This window comes from Bufo bufo, chromosome 5 (genome assembly GCF_905171765.1).
Source record: "Bufo bufo chromosome 5, aBufBuf1.1, whole genome shotgun sequence".
Lineage (NCBI taxonomy): Eukaryota > Metazoa > Chordata > Amphibia > Anura > Bufonidae > Bufo > Bufo bufo.
In genome coordinates, this window is record NC_053393.1 from 554,126,191 (window position 1) to 554,146,040 (window position 19,850).

Consider the following 19,850-nt stretch of genomic DNA (forward strand, 5'->3'; position numbering starts at 1 on the left):
CTTAGGAGGGTTAATCGTGGGCCGTTGGCGGGATGGACCGGGCAGCTCCGGAGACCGCACTGAGGTTGGTGGCGTATGCTAATGATGTAACTATCTTTGTGTCTTTGAGAGGGAGGCAGAGTGGGTGCTGTCGGAGGTAGAGTGCTACTCAGAGTCATCTGGGTCCAAGATCAACCGAGATAAGTGTGAGAGTCTCTGGCTGGGAGGTGGAGATCCTGGTTTTGATCTCCCAGACACCCTTTCAGAGCCCCAGGAGTCTACAAAAGTCCTCAGCATTGAATTTGGCCAGGGGGATTACCCCCATCAAAATTGGGATAGCAGGCTTAAGATTGCAGCTCAGAGTGTGGACCAGTGGAAGTGTTGGTCATTGACACTCAGGGAAAGGGTGAACATTATCAAAACCTACCTGGTCCCTTTGCTGTTATATCTGGGCAGTGTGTGCATCTTGCCAGAACCTTTCTGGACTCGGGTCCACAGTCTGTTCTTCCAGATGTTATGGGGAAACAGACTGAACCTTGTTAAGAGGGAGGTTACTTACCGCACAAGGAGGCTAGGAGGTTTGGGTATGGTCAATCCTGTGGTGTTCCTGGGGAACACCTTTATTAGGATTAATCTCGCAAGCCTCTGGAAAGAGAGGGCTCCTCCATGTGTAGTCTTCTGTCGGGGATGGTTTCTGCCTTTCTTCCAGGAATGGGAGACAGGGGGGCAAGTAAAGGATCTCCGCACACCACATGGGCATCTCCTGGCTTATGCAGTCCTGGTTCTGAAGGTATTACGTCAGTGGGGTCTGGGGATGTGGGAAATCAGGACTCAGTCAAAGAAACTCCTTGACCAGAGGGTTCTGTTGACCCATTTCCAGAAATCTCTGGCCCTTAGGGACTGTCCAAGATGGGATCTGGGGGTCGGGTTATGGCTTTTGTATTCCATTAGGATCCCTTTGAAGTTTTTTTACTTGACTTATCGCTGCTTCCATGGGAAACTGTGTGTGAGGGACAATCTGAAGTGTAGGAGCTCTGAGAACAGGGGGTGTCCCCGAAAGGAGTGCGGTGGTGTGCTGGAGAGCATGGACCACTTCCTGCTTCATTGTCCCTTTAACACAGAGGTTTACACCAGGGTGGGGAGCTCCATCGGCTGGCTTAGGCTGGTCACTCTCTCCTATGCGGAATGGGCCTATGGAGTATTCAGACACCTGGGTGGTAGGGACCGCTGCACTTTCTAGTCAGCTCAGTGGTCAGGTACTACACGTGGCATGCACAATGTTTGTGGATGAGGTGGTTAGGAACATTCTTGGAGACCTGGTGAAGGTGCGCTCTCTGGAGTATGAGAGGTTGGGGTTGGGTAGAGCCTCTCTCCTCTGGAGGGGTTTTGCCTTTAGGGTACCCTAGCCTGTTGTCTCCCTTCCCGGTGGTGGGCTGATGCTGACACTCTAGATTGTTTTCTTTTTTTGGCTGTATGAGGACATAGGGCATGCAGGTGCCAAACTTGGGCTTTTATGGTTGTGTGTGGCTGAAAAGCCTCACTGTGGGTGGTATGCCATGTATTTTAGATTATATGTCTATATGTATATATTGGTATGTAGTGTGTATATATGTTGAATTATTAGTGATGTATTTATTTTATAATTTGAGTTCTTGGGTGTAGTGTTAGGTTGGGTGGTGGGTAAATGGGGGGAGGATTTTAGGGTTCCATGGGACATTGGGGACTTTTTGGGTATATGAAAAAATCCTGGGCTGGTTCATGGACGTATGTTATCATGTACTGGGGGCATGGGATGTGGGACCAGCTCAAGGACCCCAAAAAAAAAGTGTCTGTTTAATTGGGGTGTTGGTGTGTGGGATTTTTGTAAGTTTTTTTTATAAGTTTTATCAGTTTTCAGTATTTTGCTGTGTGTAGGTAGGTGCAACTGGATCAGGAAGGTTAGTACATTGATATTAAAATAGAAATTGTAAATACTGTATATAGTGGGTGTTCTATGGGGCGTGAGTGTTGGGCTGGACCGGTGTTGTCTATATCGCGCTGAGGTGCATTATGTCCTGTATTTTTGGTTTGGGTTTTGTGTTATGTTTTGGTGTGATTTCTGTATTTATTTATGTTTTTTTAATTTTAATAAAAGAAATACAGGATGTAACTCAGGATCAGTACAGGATAAGTAATGTAATGTATGTACACAGTGACTGCACCAGCAGAATAGTGAGTGCAGCTCTGGAGTATAATACAGGATGTAACTCAGGATCAGTACAGGATAAGTAATGTATGTACACAGTGACTCCACCAGCAGAATAGTGAGTGCAGCTCTGGAGTATAATATAGGATGTAACTCAGGATCAGTACAGGATAAGTAATGTATGTACACAGTGACTGCACCAGCAGAATAGTGAGTGCAGCTCTGGAGTATAATATAAGGTGTAACTCAGGATCAGTACAGGATAAGTAATGTAATGTATGTACACAGTGACTGCACCAGCAGAATAGTGAGTGCAGCTCTGGAGTATAATACAGGATGTAACTCAGGATCAGTACAGGATAAGTAATGTATGTACACAGTGACTCCACCAGCAGAATAGTGAGTGCAGCTCTGGAGTATAATACAGGATGTAACTCAGGATCAGTACAGGATAAGAAATGTATGTACACAGTGACTGCACCAGCAGAATACACTGCGTGCAGAATTATTAGGCAAATGAGTATTTTGACCACATCATCCTCTTTATGCATGTTGTCTTACTCCAAGCTGTATAGGCTCGAAAGCCTACTACCAATTAAGCATATTAGGTGATGTGCATCTCTGTAATGAGAAGGGGTGTGGTCTAATGACATCAACACCCTATATTAGGTGTGCATAATTATTAGGCAACTTCCTTTCCTTTGGCAAAATGGGTCAAAAGAAGGACTTGACAGGCTCAGAAAAGTCAAAAATAGTGAGATATCTTGCAGAGGGATGCAGCACTCTTAAAATTGCAAAGCTTCTGAAGCGTGATCATCGAACAATCAAGCGTTTCATTCAAAATAGTCAACAGGGTCGCAAGAAGCGTGTGGAAAAACCAAGGCGCAAAATAACTGCCCATGAACTGAGAAAAGTCAAGCGTGCAGCTGCCAAGATGCCACTTGCCACCAGTTTGGCCATATTTCAGAGCTGCAACATCACTGGAGTGCCCAAAAGCACAAGGTGTGCAATACTCAGAGACATGGCCAAGGTAAGAAAGGCTGAAAGACGACCACCACTGAACAAGACACACAAGCTGAAACGTCAAGACTGGGCCAAGAAATATCCCAAGACTGATTTTTCTAAGGTTTTATGAACTGATGAAATGAGAGTGAGTCTTGATGGGCCAGATGGATGGGCCCGTGGCTGGATTGGTAAAGGGCAGAGAGCTCCAGTCCGACTCAGACGCCAGCAAGGTGGAGGTGGAGTACTGGTTTGGGCTGGTATCATCAAAGATGAGCTTGTGGGGCCTTTTCGGGTTGAGGATGGAGTCAAGCTCAACTCCCAGTCCTACTGCCAGTTTCTGGAAGACACCTTCTTCAAGCAGTGGTACAGGAAGAAGTCTACATCCTTCAAGAAAAACATGATTTTCATGCAGGACAATGCTCCATCACACGCGTCCAAGTACTCCACAGCGTGGCTGGCAAGAAAGGGTATAAAAGAAGAAAATCTAATGACATGGCCTCCTTGTTCACCTGATCTGAACCCCATTGAGAACCTGTGGTCCATCATCAAATGTGAGATTTACAAGGAGGGAAAACAGTACACCTCTCTGAACAGTGTCTGGGAGGCTGTGGTTGCTGCTGCACGCAATGTTGATGGTGAACAGATCAAAACACTGACAGAATCCATGGATGGCAGGCTTTTGAGTGTCCTTGCAAAGAAAGGTGGCTATATTGGTCACTGATTTGTTTTTGTTTTGTTTTTGAATGTCAGAAATGTATATTTGTGAATGTTGAGATGTTATATTGGTTTCACTGGTAAAAAAAAAAAATTGAAATGGGTATATATTTGTTTTTTGTTAATTTGCCTAATAATTATGCACAGCAATAGTCACCTGCACACACAGATATCCCCCTAAAATAGCTAAAACTAAAAACAAACTAAAAACTACTTCCAAAAATATTCAGCTTTGATATTAATGAGTTTTTTGGGTTCATTGAGAACATGGTTGTTGTTCAATAATAAAATTAATCCTCAAAAATACAACTTGCCTAATAATTCTGCACTCCCTGTAGTGAGTGCAGCTCTGGAGTATAATACAGGATGTAACTCAGGATCAGTGCAGGATAAGTAATGTATGTACACAGTGACTGCACCAGCAGAATAGTGAGTGCAGCTCTGGAGTATAATACAGGATGTAACTCAGGATCAGTGCAGGATAAGTAATGTATGTACACAGTGACTGCACCAGCAGAATAGTGAGTGCAGCTCTGGAGTATAATACAGGATGTAACTCAGGATCAGTACAGGATAAGTAATGTATGTACACAGTGACTGCACCAGCAGAATAGTGAGTGCAGCTCTGGAGTATAATACAGGATGTAACTCAGGATCAGTACAGGATAAGTAATGTATGTACACAGTGACTGCACCAGCAGAATAGTGAGTGCAGCTCTGGAGTATGATACAGGATGTAATTCAGGATCAGTACAGGATAAGTAATGTATGTACACAGTGACTGCACCAGCAGAATAGTGAGTGCAGCTCTGGAGTATAATACAGGATGTAACTCAGGATCAGTACAGGATAAGTAATGTATGTACACAGTGACTGCACCAGCAGAATAGTAAGTGCAGCTCTTGAGTATAATACAGGATGTAACTCTGGATCAGTAGAGGATAAGTAATGTATGTACACAGTGACTCCAGCAGCAGAATAGTGAGTGCAGCTCTGGGGTATAATACAGGATGTAACTCAGGGTCAGTACAGGATAAGTAATGTATGTACACAGTGACTGCACCAGCAGAATAGTGAGTGCAGCTCTGGAGTATAGTACAGGAGGTAACTCAGGATCAGTACAGGATAAGTAATGTATGTACACAGTGACTGCACCAGCAGAATAGTGAGTGCAGCTCTGGAGTATAATACAGGATGTAACTCAGGATCAGTACAGGATAAGTAATGTATGTACACAGTGACTGCACCAGCAGAATAGAGAGTGCAGCTCTGGAGTATAATACAGGATGTAACTCAGGATCAGTACAGGATAAGTAATGTATGTACACAGTGACTGTACCAGCAGAATAGTGAGTGCAGCTCTGGAGTATAATACAGGATGTAACTCAGGATCAGTACAGGATAAGTAATGTATGTACACAGTGACTCCACCAGCAGAATAGTGAGTGCAGCTCTGGAGTATAATACAGGATGTAACTCAGGATCAGTACAGGATAAGTAATGTATGTACACAGTGACTGCACCAGCAGAATAGTGAGTGCAGCTCTGGAGTATAATACAGGATGTAACTCAGGATCAGTACAGGATAAGTAATGTATGTACACAGTGACTGCACCAGCAGAATAGTGAGTGCAGCTCTGGAGTATAATACAGGATGTAACCCAGGATCAGTACAGGATAAGTAATGTATGTACACAGTGACTCCACCAGCAGAATAGTGAGTGCAGCTCTGGAGTATAATACAGGATGTAACCCAGGATCAGTACAGGATAAGTAATGTATGTACACAGTGACTGCACCAGCAGAATAGTGAGTGCAGCTCTGGAGTATAATACAGGATGTAATTCAGGATCAGTACAGGATAAGTAATGTATGTACACAGTGACTGCACCAGCAGAATAGTGAGTGCAGCTCTGGAGTATAATACAGGATGTAATTCAGGATCAGTACAGCATAAGTAATGTATGTACACAGTGACTGCACCAGCAGAATAGTGAGTGCAGCTCTGGAGTATAATACAGGATGTAACTCAGGATCAGTACAGGATAAGTAATGTATGTACACAGTGACTGCACCAGCAGAATAGAGAGTGCAGCTCTGGAGTATAATACAGGATGTAACTCAGGATCAGTACAGGATAAGTAATGTATGTACACAGTGACTGTACCAGCAGAATAGTGAGTGCAGCTCTGGAGTATAATACAGGATGTAACTCAGGATCAGTACAGGATAAGTAATGTATGTACACAGTGACTCCACCAGCAGAATAGTGAGTGCAGCTCTGGAGTATAATACAGGATGTAACTCAGGATCAGTACAGGATAAGTAATGTATGTACACAGTGACTGCACCAGCAGAATAGTGAGTGCAGCTCTGGAGTATAATACAGGATGTAACTCAGGATCAGTACAGGATAAGTAATGTATGTACACAGTGACTGCACCAGCAGAATAGTGAGTGCAGCTCTGGAGTATAATACAGGATGTAACCCAGGATCAGTACAGGATAAGTAATGTATGTACACAGTGACTCCACCAGCAGAATAGTGAGTGCAGCTCTGGAGTATAATACAGGATGTAACCCAGGATCAGTACAGGATAAGTAATGTATGTACACAGTGACTGCACCAGCAGAATAGTGAGTGCAGCTCTGGAGTATAATACAGGATGTAATTCAGGATCAGTACAGGATAAGTAATGTATGTACACAGTGACTGCACCAGCAGAATAGTGAGTGCAGCTCTGGAGTATAATACAGGATGTAACTCAGGATCAGTACAGGATAAGTAATGTATGTACACAGTGACTGCACCAGCAGAATAGTGAGTGAATCTAGATCTTTATTCTGGATTTCTAGGAGAACTTTCCACCTTCTGCAATTCTTTTTGGATAGAAAACCATAAACTAATTATCCACTTGGAACCAAACCCGAGTTCGAGAAAAGATTTTTAACAGTAGAAATTCATTTTTGAAGTTATTACCCGAAGTCTCGCGAGACTTCGCAAAGTAATAACTTTTGGCTCATCTGAGCCAATACATTCTAATACTGTACAGAGCGCTCGTTCAGTACAGTATTCAAATGATGTTTTATCCGAAGTCAATTCGCTCATTCCTAGTGCCCATGTCATAAATAATCCAAGTTCAAAAAGTCTGAGTTTCTTCCCTTCATCTTCATAGTTCATTCATAAAAACATTTCAGTCTTTGGCCAAATAACAAAGTTATTATGTAAACCATCAGTAAAACTTTCCCCGAGCGCCATGTCCGCATTATAGTTCAAGAGTTTGTCTGTTGGAACCCAAGCACCAGAATCTGCAGTGCAGTCCTATGTAACACTACAGATAACACAGTGATAACTGAGTGCAGATAATGTAGTAGATGTCACCTGCAGTCCTATGTAACATCACAGATAACACAGTGATAACTGAGTGCAGATAATGTAGTAGATGTCACCTGCAGTCCTATGTAACATCACAGATAACACAGTGATAACTGAGTGCAGATAATGTAGTAGATGTCACCTGCAGTCCTATGTAACATCACAGATAACACAGTGATAACTGAGTGCAGATAATGTAGTAGATGTCACCTGCAGTCCTATGTAACACCACAGATAACACAGTAATAACCGAGTACAGATAATGTAGTAGATATTTTACCTGCAGTCCTATGTAACACCATGGATAACATAGTGATAAAGGCTGTATTACACAGCCCGATGTGGCAGACAATTCTCGGAAGGGAAGCATTTCCTCCTGGCAATCTCCTGCTCATTAGCGGAGGAGATTGCTGCTATTACATGCAGTACAGTATCTGAGTACAGATAATGTAGTAGATGTCACCTGCAGTCCCATGTAACACCTCAGATAGCACAGTGATAACTGATTACAGATCTGATGTTTGGTGCCGTCCGATGGATCCCAGTTGTTCCCATTTCTGGGGGGCAGACTGATCAGACTCTTCTACCTGTATTTATCTAGTCCACTTCCACAGACGTTAGACCGTGCTGCCAGAGATATAGAAGGCAGGAGCCGCAGACAGGGCAGGCACGTCACTTAGCCAAGCAGAGGGCAGGCAGCTCCCGCTCTTTCTTCCCGTCTCTTTGTGCCATTGTGATTTCATGCACAGCTGGTGCCAGCATAGCCCAGACGTTGCCCACCGCTGGGTTAGAGAATTTCCTGTCTTTCCACAACCTTCAGAGAGCCACATAAAATGACAAAGCGGGTCGGATTCGGCCTGCGGGTCTTGAGTTTGACACGTGATCTAGTTAAACAAATACTTAAGTGGAGACCATCCATGAGTCCAGACGTCTGGTTGGCAGCATAGTTCAGCATCCATTGTCCTAGTCATTATTTTTTTGCTGGTGGTTTCTTAGATTCTCCACTCTTGCCACCACCTTTGGAGTCACCTCCACTCTTGCCACCACCTTTGGCGTCACCTCCACTCTTGCCACCACCTTTGGCGTCACCTCCACTCTTGCCACCACCTTTGGCGTCACCTCCACTCTTGCCACCACCCTTGGCGTCACCTCCACCCTTGCCACCACCCTTGGCGTCACCTCCACCCTTGCCACCACCTTTGGCGTCACCTCCACCCTTGCCACCACCTTTGGCATCACCCTCTCCTTTGCCACCAGCTTTAGCACCACCCGCAGAGTCTTTGCCACTCTTTTTATCAGAACCTCCCTTTTCACCTTCCTTCTTTCCATCTTTCTCCTCCTTTCCTACTCCTTTACTCTTGCCATCTTTCCCTTCGGCCTTCCCATCTTCTTTGCCTTTCTCTCCTTCCTTTTTCTTGCCTCCTTTTGCATTTTCCTTCTTGGCATCTTCAGCATCTACTTTCCCGGAAACAGTAGATACTTCTTTCTTCTTCGGTTCAGACTTGGGAGCTATAAAGATAGAAAACAAAGTTGAACTGATACAAAATGAAAGGAAATAAGCCAAAAATATTAAAAGAAGTTTTGACCCCCTCTCCCCAGCTTTGCTGGACCAATGTCCTCAAATGCCTGGAAGTGAATAAGTCAACCAAGAAGGGTGGTCCTTGGGTTGATATAGAACAATCTGGACACTTACAATATTAGAGAAAGTCATTAGTCGTTATTGTGCCTCCAGATGGTGTTACATTATAACAATGCACAGAATGTATAAATCCACTGCTTCCTGCATCACAGCCTACAGTTCTGATCTCCTGAGTTTTCCTCTGTGATTACCAGGACCTCAGCCTCTTACAGGATGCTGAAAACATTTTCTTGACTCCGTAAAATGTGACACAGATCTGACACCATCGTGAAATGAAAAACTAGAAATGGAATGGGCAGCCCCCCGGGGCGATTGGGTCCCAGCATTTAGGAATGCCGAGTGGTATGCTATGGCCCTAATAGTTTGTGTCACGGTGCTCCTACCTGGATACTGTCACTCCCCGGCGTTAGGCTCCACAGCAACAAAGGCGTTGTAGTTGGTGGATTAAGTAGGGTCCAGACTTTGTGAAGTTTAATGGTTTTTACTTGAATAAACTTGCAATAAACTTGTGTCATCCTAACAATACTTGACCTTTCTCTTGGCTCCAGCAGGCTAAGGGTTAACTGACAGCTGAATTAGAATACATTGCTTTATCTCGGCTGCTGTGCTAATCTCTGGCTTCAGTCTGGTTCCTATCAGCTTCAGTTACTGTTTCTTGTGACAGTGAGGTATCGTGTGACCCGCTGTGCTGTGTAGTGTGCCTTTGGCTCCATTTTCCCTCTCAGAGGTGCTAAATCCTCTTATATATCTGCAGTGGGCTGCTCTCTGAGCTACTTTCCTGAAGCTCCTGCAGCAGTCAGGGGAAAACACTCCCTCGCCACACCGTGCTGCTTCACTCTCTCGCTCCAACTCTCAACTTTCCCCTCAACTCCATAAAACCCCTCCCTTGGTAGGAAGCGGGACAAGCCCACTTCTGCCCAAAAGTGGGGGGGGGGGGGGTGGAATAGTAAGTTCTATTCTTACTAAATATCTCTGCCAGGTAAACTGCCACCTGCTGGACAACCAGGCACATTACATGTAATAACAGTTTTTGCTTATAACAAAAGCACTTTGCTGGTGGTGGTGTAAACCAATACAATGGCGGCAAACAGGCTATCAATAGGAACGTCCCTCTGGGCCACTACAGGAACGTGTGGAGCAATGGTAAAGAAGACTCCACGTGGACAAGCCCAGGATGCGAGAGTCCGCTGGATACAAAGTAACAAATCATCAGTCCTCATCACTCATCCTTATCAATGATATTGAATCCCATGTAGAGTTATGCATAGTCACCCCTGGAGAAGCCGTCTGTGGAGACCCCGATGGTAGAAACACCAATTTTTGTTTGAATAAATGATATTGTGATAATAGTGGCCAATTATTAGTGTCATCCTTTAGACAAAACATAAAACAGTACAATTCTGTCAGTGCCGAGTCACTACCAAGCAAACTGGGTTTGAGGGTTGTGGCAATCAGGGTACACATTTAGGTAGGATAGACGGGGGCCCACTGCAATTCTGCTGCATACAAGATCATACATATTATATGTAGTGCCATCCAGTGTCTTCATAACAGCATCAAACAATGCCAACATTATGGAAAAATGCAGTATCTAAATACAATAGTACTGTCATACTGTACACATATAACAGTACCATAAAGTATCTACAGTACAGCACATCAGTATCTGTAGCACACAGTGCCATATAGAGCCGACTTCATAGTGCCATACACTGCCTACATAACAGGGATATGCAGTTTCTGAATAATAGTGCTACACAGCGAACACATGAAAGTGCCCACATAATAATGTCAAACAGTGCCCACATAATAGTGTCATACCGTGGCATATAATTGTGTCCTACAGTGCCCACATAATAGTGTCACAGTGCCCATATAACAGTGTTATACAATGCCTAAAAAATATTGACATACTGTGACCACATGACAGTGTCATAGAGTGCCCACAAAATAGTGTCATACAGGGCATAGATAAGCGTGACCACACACCTGTGCCCACATAATAGTGTCATAACAGCCCTGTCATACAGTGCCCATACAATAGTGTCATACAGTGCCCATACAATAGTGTTATACAGTGCCCATACAATAGTGTCATACAGTGCCCATATAAGAGTGCTATACAGTGCCCATATAAGAGTGTTATACAGTGCCCATATAAGAGTGTTATACAGTGCCCATATAAGAGTGTCATACAGTGCCCATACAATAGTGTCATACAGTGCCCATACAATAGTGTTATACAGTGCCCATACAATAGTGTCATGCAGTGCCCATACAATAGTGTCATACAGTGCCCATACAATAGTGTTATACAGTGCCCATACAATAGTGTCATACAGTGCCCATACAATAGTGTTATACAGTGCCCATACAATAGTGTCATGCAGTGCCCATACAATAGTGTCATACAGTGCCCATACAATAGTGTTATACAGTGCCCATACAATAGTGTCATGCAGTGCCCATACAATAGTGTCATACAGTGCCCATACAATAGTGTTATACAGTGCCCATACAATAGTGTCATACAGTGCCCATATAAGAGTGCTATACATTGCCCATATAAGAGTGTTATACAGTGCCCATATAAGAGTGTTATACAGTGCCCATATAAGAGTGTTATACAGTGCCCATATAAGAGTGTCATACAGTGCCCATACAATAGTGTCATACAGTGCCCATACAATAGTGTTATACAGTGCCCATACAATAGTGTTATACAGTGCCCATACAATAGTGTCATACAGTGCCCATACAATAGTGTCATACAGTGCCCATACAATAGTGTCATACAGTGCCCATACAATAGTGTCATACAGTGCCCATACAATAGTGTCATACAGTGCCCATACAATAGTGTTATACAGTGCCCATATAAGAGTGTTATACAGTGCCCATATAAGAGTGCTATACAGTACCCATATAAGAGTGTTATACAGTGCCCATATAAGAGTGTCATACAGTGCCCATACAATAGTGTCATACAGTGCCCAAACAATAGTGTCATACAGTGCCCATATAAGAGGGGTATACAGTACCCATATAAGAGTGTTATACAGTGCCCATATAAGAGGGGTATACAGTACCCATATAAGAGTGTTATACAGTGCCCATATAAGAGTGTTATACAGTGCCCATATAAGAGTGTTATACAGTGCCCATATAAGAGTGTTATACAGTGCCCACATAAAGCCATAGACATATACAATGTTACAAATCTCCTTCATGTAGCGGAAATACTACCCTGCCGGCGCGCCGTGTCGTCCAGCTCCCCTCTGTATGTCAGTGGCACAATACATCATGTGTATAAAAGCTAATTCATCTGACGTATCCCTCCCTGAGCCGCGTCTAAAAACAACCAACAAAAAGACCCGTTGACCACTGGGGCCTATTTTTAGTTTAATATTTGGTCATTTTTCATTATAAACTAATTTAATGAATCCTTGTGCAAAATCAAACATTCTGAAGCACATCGGTCAGCGAGACAAAGATGAACGAATTCCCCCAGACATCAGAGGCCAAAAATATATCCAAAATACAAAAACAAACTGCAAAGTCACTTAAAGGGATAAGGGAGTCAATAAGGAAGGTCAGCCCCGTGGTCCAAAGCTGAGGTTGGCTCTATCTTCGGGGGTGAACCTGGACCAGGACCCTTCTCTGTACTGTACATATTCACTAACACCTGAAGGAAAAGAAGTTCTGATGATTGAGAAAAAAAAGCACTAGAACCTTCCGACCGGCTATCGGAGGATGGTGAAGCCGACTGAACCACTGCTACGTTCTTATCTCTGCCCAGAAACGATGAGTGGTGGTGTCTGCACAAATGACAGGATCACCCGATGAACGAGGTAATATAATTTAGATGGCCATATTATTGGGAACAAGCATTCACAGGAACGGTCATTCCCGATAATCTGTATGATTATGTACCATACTGGTTGCTACCCTCTACGTTCTTACTGTACCTCTACCATATCAGTTAATATTCTCTATGTTCTTACTTCAATCATATCAGTGACTACCCTCTAGGTTCTTGCTTCTGCTGTGTCAGTGACTACCCTCTAGGTTCTTAACTTTACCGCATCAGTGACTACCCTCTAGGTCAGTGGTGGCGAACATATGGCACAGGTGCCAGAGGTGGCACTCAGAGCCCTCTCTGTGGGCACCCGCACCCTGGAAAAAGTCTATGGTATGCCAATATGCCTTAGACTTTTCCTGCTCTTCATTAGCACAAGGCACACGATGAACGCCACAAGCAGAGCATTAAATATAGGCAGGCTATTATAGCTAGATGATAAAAAACATGGAAGATTTACTGTATTGGACTGTATGTAGTATTCAGGTTAAATTGCCATTTGGCACTTTGTGATAAATAAGTGGACTTTGGGTTGCAGTTTGTGCACTTGGTCTCTAAAAGGTTTGCCATCACTGCTCTAGGTTCTTGCTTCTGCTGTGTCAGTGACTACCCTCTAGGCTCTTAACTTTACCATATCATTGACTACCCTCTAAGTTCTTACCTCTACGATATCATTGACTACCCTCTAAGTTCTTACCTCTACCATATTGTTTATGGCCCTCTGTGTGCTAACCTCTACCATATCAATAACTATCCTCTACATGCTTACCTTTACCATACCTGTGACTCCCTTCTATGTTCTTACCTCTACCAAAGTGGTGACTGTCCTATACATTCTTACATCTACCATATCATTGACTACCCTCTAAATTCTTACCTCTACAACACTGGAGACTATCCTCTACATTCTTATCTCTACCATATCACTAACTACCCTCTACAATCTTACCTCTACCATATCAGTGATTATACTCTACGTTCTTACCTCTACCATATCAGTAACTATACTTTACGTTCTTACTTCTACCATATCGAAAACCACCTTTTACAGTCTTACCTCTACCAGATCAGTGACTACCCTCTATATTATTTCCTCTACCATATCAGTGACTACCTCTATCAGTGCTTACCTCTATCATATTGGTGACTACTCTCTATGTTCTTACCTCTAATATATCGGTGACAACTATGTTCTTATCCCTACCAAAATCGGTGACTACCCTTTCTTACCTCTAACATACACTGGAGACAATTATTCTTGGACCTCTACAGTTTTTGGTGTAGAAAATGATCTAAATCTATGCCAGCAAGGGAGCTGGTGTAGATTTATGGCTATTGTACGGCCGGCACCTCTACATAACCTAGGCGCAGGGGGATTAAGACAAGTGTCTACAACGCTGGTCTTAATAAATGACCCCAATGGTGTGTATGTGCCAAGTAAACTTACTGTAGGCTAAAAACCTAGGATCTATATGATAGAACCATGTATTCCCCAAAAAGTTAATTCTTTTGACATCTACCTGTAAATACCCCCACTTTTAATCATCCCACACACAATGGTATGAGGTGGTATCGGAAAGGTTTAGGGTAACACAATTTAATTGGGTCTGAGAGAGCTCTGGCCGGGTGTGAGATGTGTGATGAGACTGAAGAAGACACTTCCCAAGGTCCTTAGACGTGCATACGGTATAATTCTGCTGGGGGTCTGTGGCTATGCGGAAATCCTATAAAGAGAAGGCTGGATACCTCGTAACCAATGAGTGTGGTGTATAAAGCTCCATCAGCGCCATATTGCTCCAATCCACAGGATCTCTCAGGGCTAGAGGAGATTCTGGGTCTTAGCACTCCCAGATCAGCTTTACTGTCCAGGGTGTATAATCTGTACACTAGCCCCAAATACAGGGGGAAACAGCAAGGTTAAAATAGTTGAAATGACCAGATAGGGTGCAATGTATAAAATAAATCAAGACAAAACACAATAGCATAAACCACAGAGGCAGCTCTGCCCCTGACAACCTGGAACTATACATTCTCTATGTAAAAGTGAGTGTAACAGAATGGGGGACACAGTAAAAAAAATATTGTACAGAAAATTTCTGTTACTCCACTATATTCACTGAGGACAATAAACTGTCAGATGAAATGCAGAATGTAAATTCCCCATTAAAAGTGCCCAGTCTGACCCAGGAAGAAGTACAGCGGCGTCTTAAAAAGATTAAAATAGACAAATCACGGGGACCAGATGGCGTACACCCCCGTATACTAAGAGAAGTAAGTAATGTCATAGCCAGACCCTTATTTCTGATATTTGCGGACTCTATACTGACAGGGAATGTCCCACAGGATTGGCGCATAGAAAATGTAGTGCCAATATTCAAAAATAAACTATAGGCTGGTAAGTGTAACATCTGTCGTGGGTAAACTGTTTGAAGGTTTTCTAAGAGATGCTATCTTGGAGTACCTCAATGAAAATAAGCAAATAACGCCATATCAGCATGGCTTCATGAGGGATTGGTCATGTCAAACTAATTTAATCAGTTTCTATGAGGAGGTAAGTTCTAGACTTGACCGCGGCGAATCAATGGATGTCGTATATCTGGACTTCTCCAAAGCATTTGACACTGTACCGCATAAAAGGTTAGTATATAAAATGAGAATGCTCGGACTGGGAGAAAACGTCTGAATGTGGGTAAGTAACTGGCTGAGTGATAGAAAACAGAGGGTGGTTATTAACGGTACATACTCAGATTGGGTCACTGTCACTAGTGGGGTACCACAGGGGTCAGTATTAGAGGGGTCACTCACTAGTGGGGTACCACTGGGGTCAGTATTGGAGGGGTCAGTGTCACTAGTGGGGTACCACAGGGTCACTGTCACTAGTGGGGTACCACAGAGGTCAGTATTGGAGGGATCACTGTCACTAGTGGGGTACCACAGGGGTCAGTATTGGAGGGATCACTGTCACTAGTGGGGTACCTCAGTGGTCAGTATTGGGCCCTATTCTATTCAATATATTTATTAATGATCTTGTAGAAGGCTTGCATAGTAAAGTATCAATTTTTGCAGATGACACTAAACTGTGTAAAGTAATTAACACTGAAGAGGACAGTATACTGTATATATACTACAGAGGACAGTATACTGTATATATACTACAGAGGACAGTATACTGTGTATATACTACAGAGGACAGTATACTGTATATATATATATATATATATATATATACACACACACACACACTACAGAGGACAGTATACTGTATATATACACTACAGAGGACAGTATACTATATATACACTACAGAGGACAGTATACTGTATATATACTACAGAGGACAGTATACATACTACAGAAGACAGTATACTGTATATACACTACAGAGGACAGTATACTGTATATAAACTACAGAGGACAGTTTACTGTATATATACTACAAAGGGCAGTATACTATATATACACACTACAGGGGACAGTATACTGTATATATACTACAGAGGACAGTATACTGTATATAAACTACAGAGGACAGTTTACTGTATATATACTACAAAGGGCAGTATACTATATATACACACTACAGGGGACAGTATACTGTGTATATATACTACAGAGGGCAGTATACTGTATATATACTATAGAGGACAGTATACTGTATATATACTACAGAGGACAGTATACTGTATATATACTACAGAGGACAGTATACATACTACAGAAGACAGTATACTGTATATATACTACAGAGGACAGTATACTGTATATATACTACATAGGACAGTATACTGTATATATACTACAGAGGACAGTATACTGTGTATATATACTACAGAGGGCAGTATACTGTATATATACTATAGAGGACAGTATACTGTATATATACTACAGAGGACAGTATACTGTATATATACTACAGAGGACAGTATACATACTACAGAAGACAGTATACTGTATATATACTACAGAGGACAGTATACTGTATATATACTACAGAGGACAGTATACTGTATATATACTACAGAGGACAGTATACATACTACAGAAGACAGTATACTGTATATATACTACAGAGGACAGTATACTGTATATATACTACATAGGACAGTACACTGTGTATATATATACTACAGAGGACAGTATACTGTATATATATACTACAGAGGACAGTATACTGTATATATACACTAGAGGTCAGTATACTGTATACATACTACAGAGGACAGTATACTGTAAATATATACACTACAGAGGACAGTATACTGTATATACACTACAGAGGACAGTATACTGCTACAGAAGACAGTATACTGTATATATACTACAGAGGACAGTATACTGTATATATACTACATAGGACAGTACACTGTGTATATATATACTACAGAGGACAGTATACTGTATATATATACGAGGACAGTATACTGTATATATACACTAGAGGTCAGTATACTGTATATATACTACAGAGGACAGTATACTGTATATATACTACAGAAGACAGTATACCGTATATATACTACAGAGGACAGTATACTGTATATACACTACAGAGGACAGTATACTGTTTGAATACTACAGGGGACAGTATACTGTATATATATACTACAGAGGACAGTGTACTGTATATATACTACAGAGGACAGTATACTGTATATATACACTACAGGGGACAGTATACTGTATATATACTATAGGGGAGAGTATACTCTATATACTACAGAGGACAGTATACTGTGCATATATACTACAGAGGACAGTATACTCTATATACTACAGAGGACAGTATAATATATATATATATATATACTACAGTGGGAAGTATACTGTATATATATACACTACAGAGGGCAGTATACTGTATATATATACACTACAGAGGGCAGTATACTGTATATATAAATATATATATATATATATATATATATATATACACACATATATACAGTTATACAGTACAGACCAAAAGTTTGGACACACCTTCTCATTCAAAGAGTTTTCTTTATTTTCAAGAGAATGCCAAGAGTGTGCAAAGCAGTAATCAAAGCAAAAGGTGGCTACTTTGAAGAACCTAGAATATGACATATTTTCAGTTGTTTCACACTTGTTTGTTATGTATATAATTCCATATGTGTTAATTCATAGTTTTGATGCCTTCATAGTCATGAAAATAAAGAAAACTCTTTGAATGAGAAGGTGTGTCCAAACTTTTGGTCTGTAGTGTATATATATATATATATATATATATATATATACACACACTACAGAGGACAGTATACTGTATATATACCACAGAGGATAGTATACTGTATATATATACTACAGAGCACAGTATACTGTGTGTGTATATTATATACACACATACTTATACACACACACACACCAGAGGATAGTATACTGTATATATATATATACCACGGAGGACAGTATACTGTGTATATATATATATATATATATATATATATATATATATACACACACAAACCGGATTCCAAAAAAGTTGGGACACTATACAAATCGTGAATAAAAACTGAATGCAATGATGTGGAGGTGCCAACTTCTAATATTTTATTCAGAATAGAACATAAATCACTTAACAAAAGTTTAAACTGAGAAAATGTACCATTTTAAGGGAAAAATATGTTGAATCAGAATTTCATGGTGTCAACAAATCCCCAAAAAGTTGGGACAAGGCCATTTTCCCCACTGTGTGGCATCTCCCCTTCTTCTTACAACACTCAACAGACGTCTGGGGACCGAGGAGACCAGTTTCTCAAGTTTAGAAATAGGAATGCTCTCCCATTCTTGTCTAATACAGGCCTCTAACTGTTCAATCGTCTTGGGCCTTCTTTGTTGCACCTTCCTCTTTCTGATGCGCCAAATGTTCTCTATAGGTGAAAGATCTGGACTGCAGACTGGCCATTTCAGTACCCGGATCCTTCTCCTACGCAGCCATGATGTTGTGATTGATGCAGAATGTGGTCTGGCATTATCTTGTTGAAAAATGCAGGGTCTTCCCTGAAAGAGATGACGTCTGGATGGGAGCAGATGTTGTTCTAGAACCTGAATCTATTTTTCTGCATTGATGGTGCCTTTCCAGACATGCAAGCTGCCCATGCCACACGCACTCATGCAACCCCATACCAGCAGAGATGCAGGCTTCTGAACTGAGCGTTGATAACAACTTGGGTTGTCCTTGTCCTCTTTGGTCCGGATGACATGGCGTCCCAGATTTCCAAAAAGAACTTCGAATCGTGACTCGTCTGACCACAGAACAGTCTTCCATTTTGCCACACTCCATTTTAAATGATCCCTGGCCCAGTGAAAACGCCTGAGCTTGTGGATCTTGCTTAGAAATGGCTTCTTCTTTGCACTGTAGAGTTTCAGCTGGCAACGGCGGATGGCACGGTGGATTGTGTTCACTGAGAATGGTTTCTGGAAGTATTCCTGAGCCCATTCTGTGATTTCCTTTACAGTAGCATTCCTGTTTGTGGTGCAGTGTCGTTTAAGGGCCCGGAGATCACGGGCATCCAGTATGGTTTTACCGCCTTGACCCTTACGCACAGAGATTGTTCCAGATTCTCTGAATCTTCGGATGATGTTATGCACAGTTGATGATGATAGATGCAAAGTCTTTGCAATGTTTCGCTGGGTAACACCTTTCTGATATTGCTCCACTATCTTTCTGCGCAACATTGTGGGAATTGGTGATCCTCTACCCATCTTGGCTTCTGAGAGACACTGCCACTCTGAGAAGCTCTTTTTATACCCAATCATGTTGCCAATTGACCTAATTAGTGTTAATTGGTCTTCCAGCTCTTCGTTATGCTCAAATTTACTTTTTCCAGCCTCTTATTGCTACTTGTCCCAACTTTTTGGGGATTTGTTGACACAGTGAAAATTTGAATCAACGTATTTTTCCTTTAAAATGATACATTTACTCGGATTAAGCATTTGATCTGTCATCTACGTTCTATTACAAATAAAATATTGACATTTGCCATCTCCACATCATTGCATTCAGTTTTTATTCACAATTTGTTTAGTGTCCCAACTTTTTTGAAATCCGGTTTGTATATACAGTACAGACCAAAAG

At 41.9% G+C, this 19,850-nt stretch overlaps 1 protein-coding gene across 1 annotated transcript in view; it reads right to left on the reverse strand.

Annotated features, from left to right (window-relative positions):
- Positions 1–7,982: 7,982 nt before the first annotated feature.
- Positions 7,983–19,850, reverse strand: part of TMIE (transmembrane inner ear) — a 113,193-nt gene continuing 101,325 nt past the window's right edge. Inside the window, exon 4 of the mRNA XM_040434080.1 lies at positions 7,983–8,768. Within this exon, the coding sequence (XP_040290014.1) occupies positions 8,230–8,768 (539 nt within the window). The 3' untranslated portion in view covers positions 7,983–8,229. The remainder of the gene's footprint in view (positions 8,769–19,850) is intronic.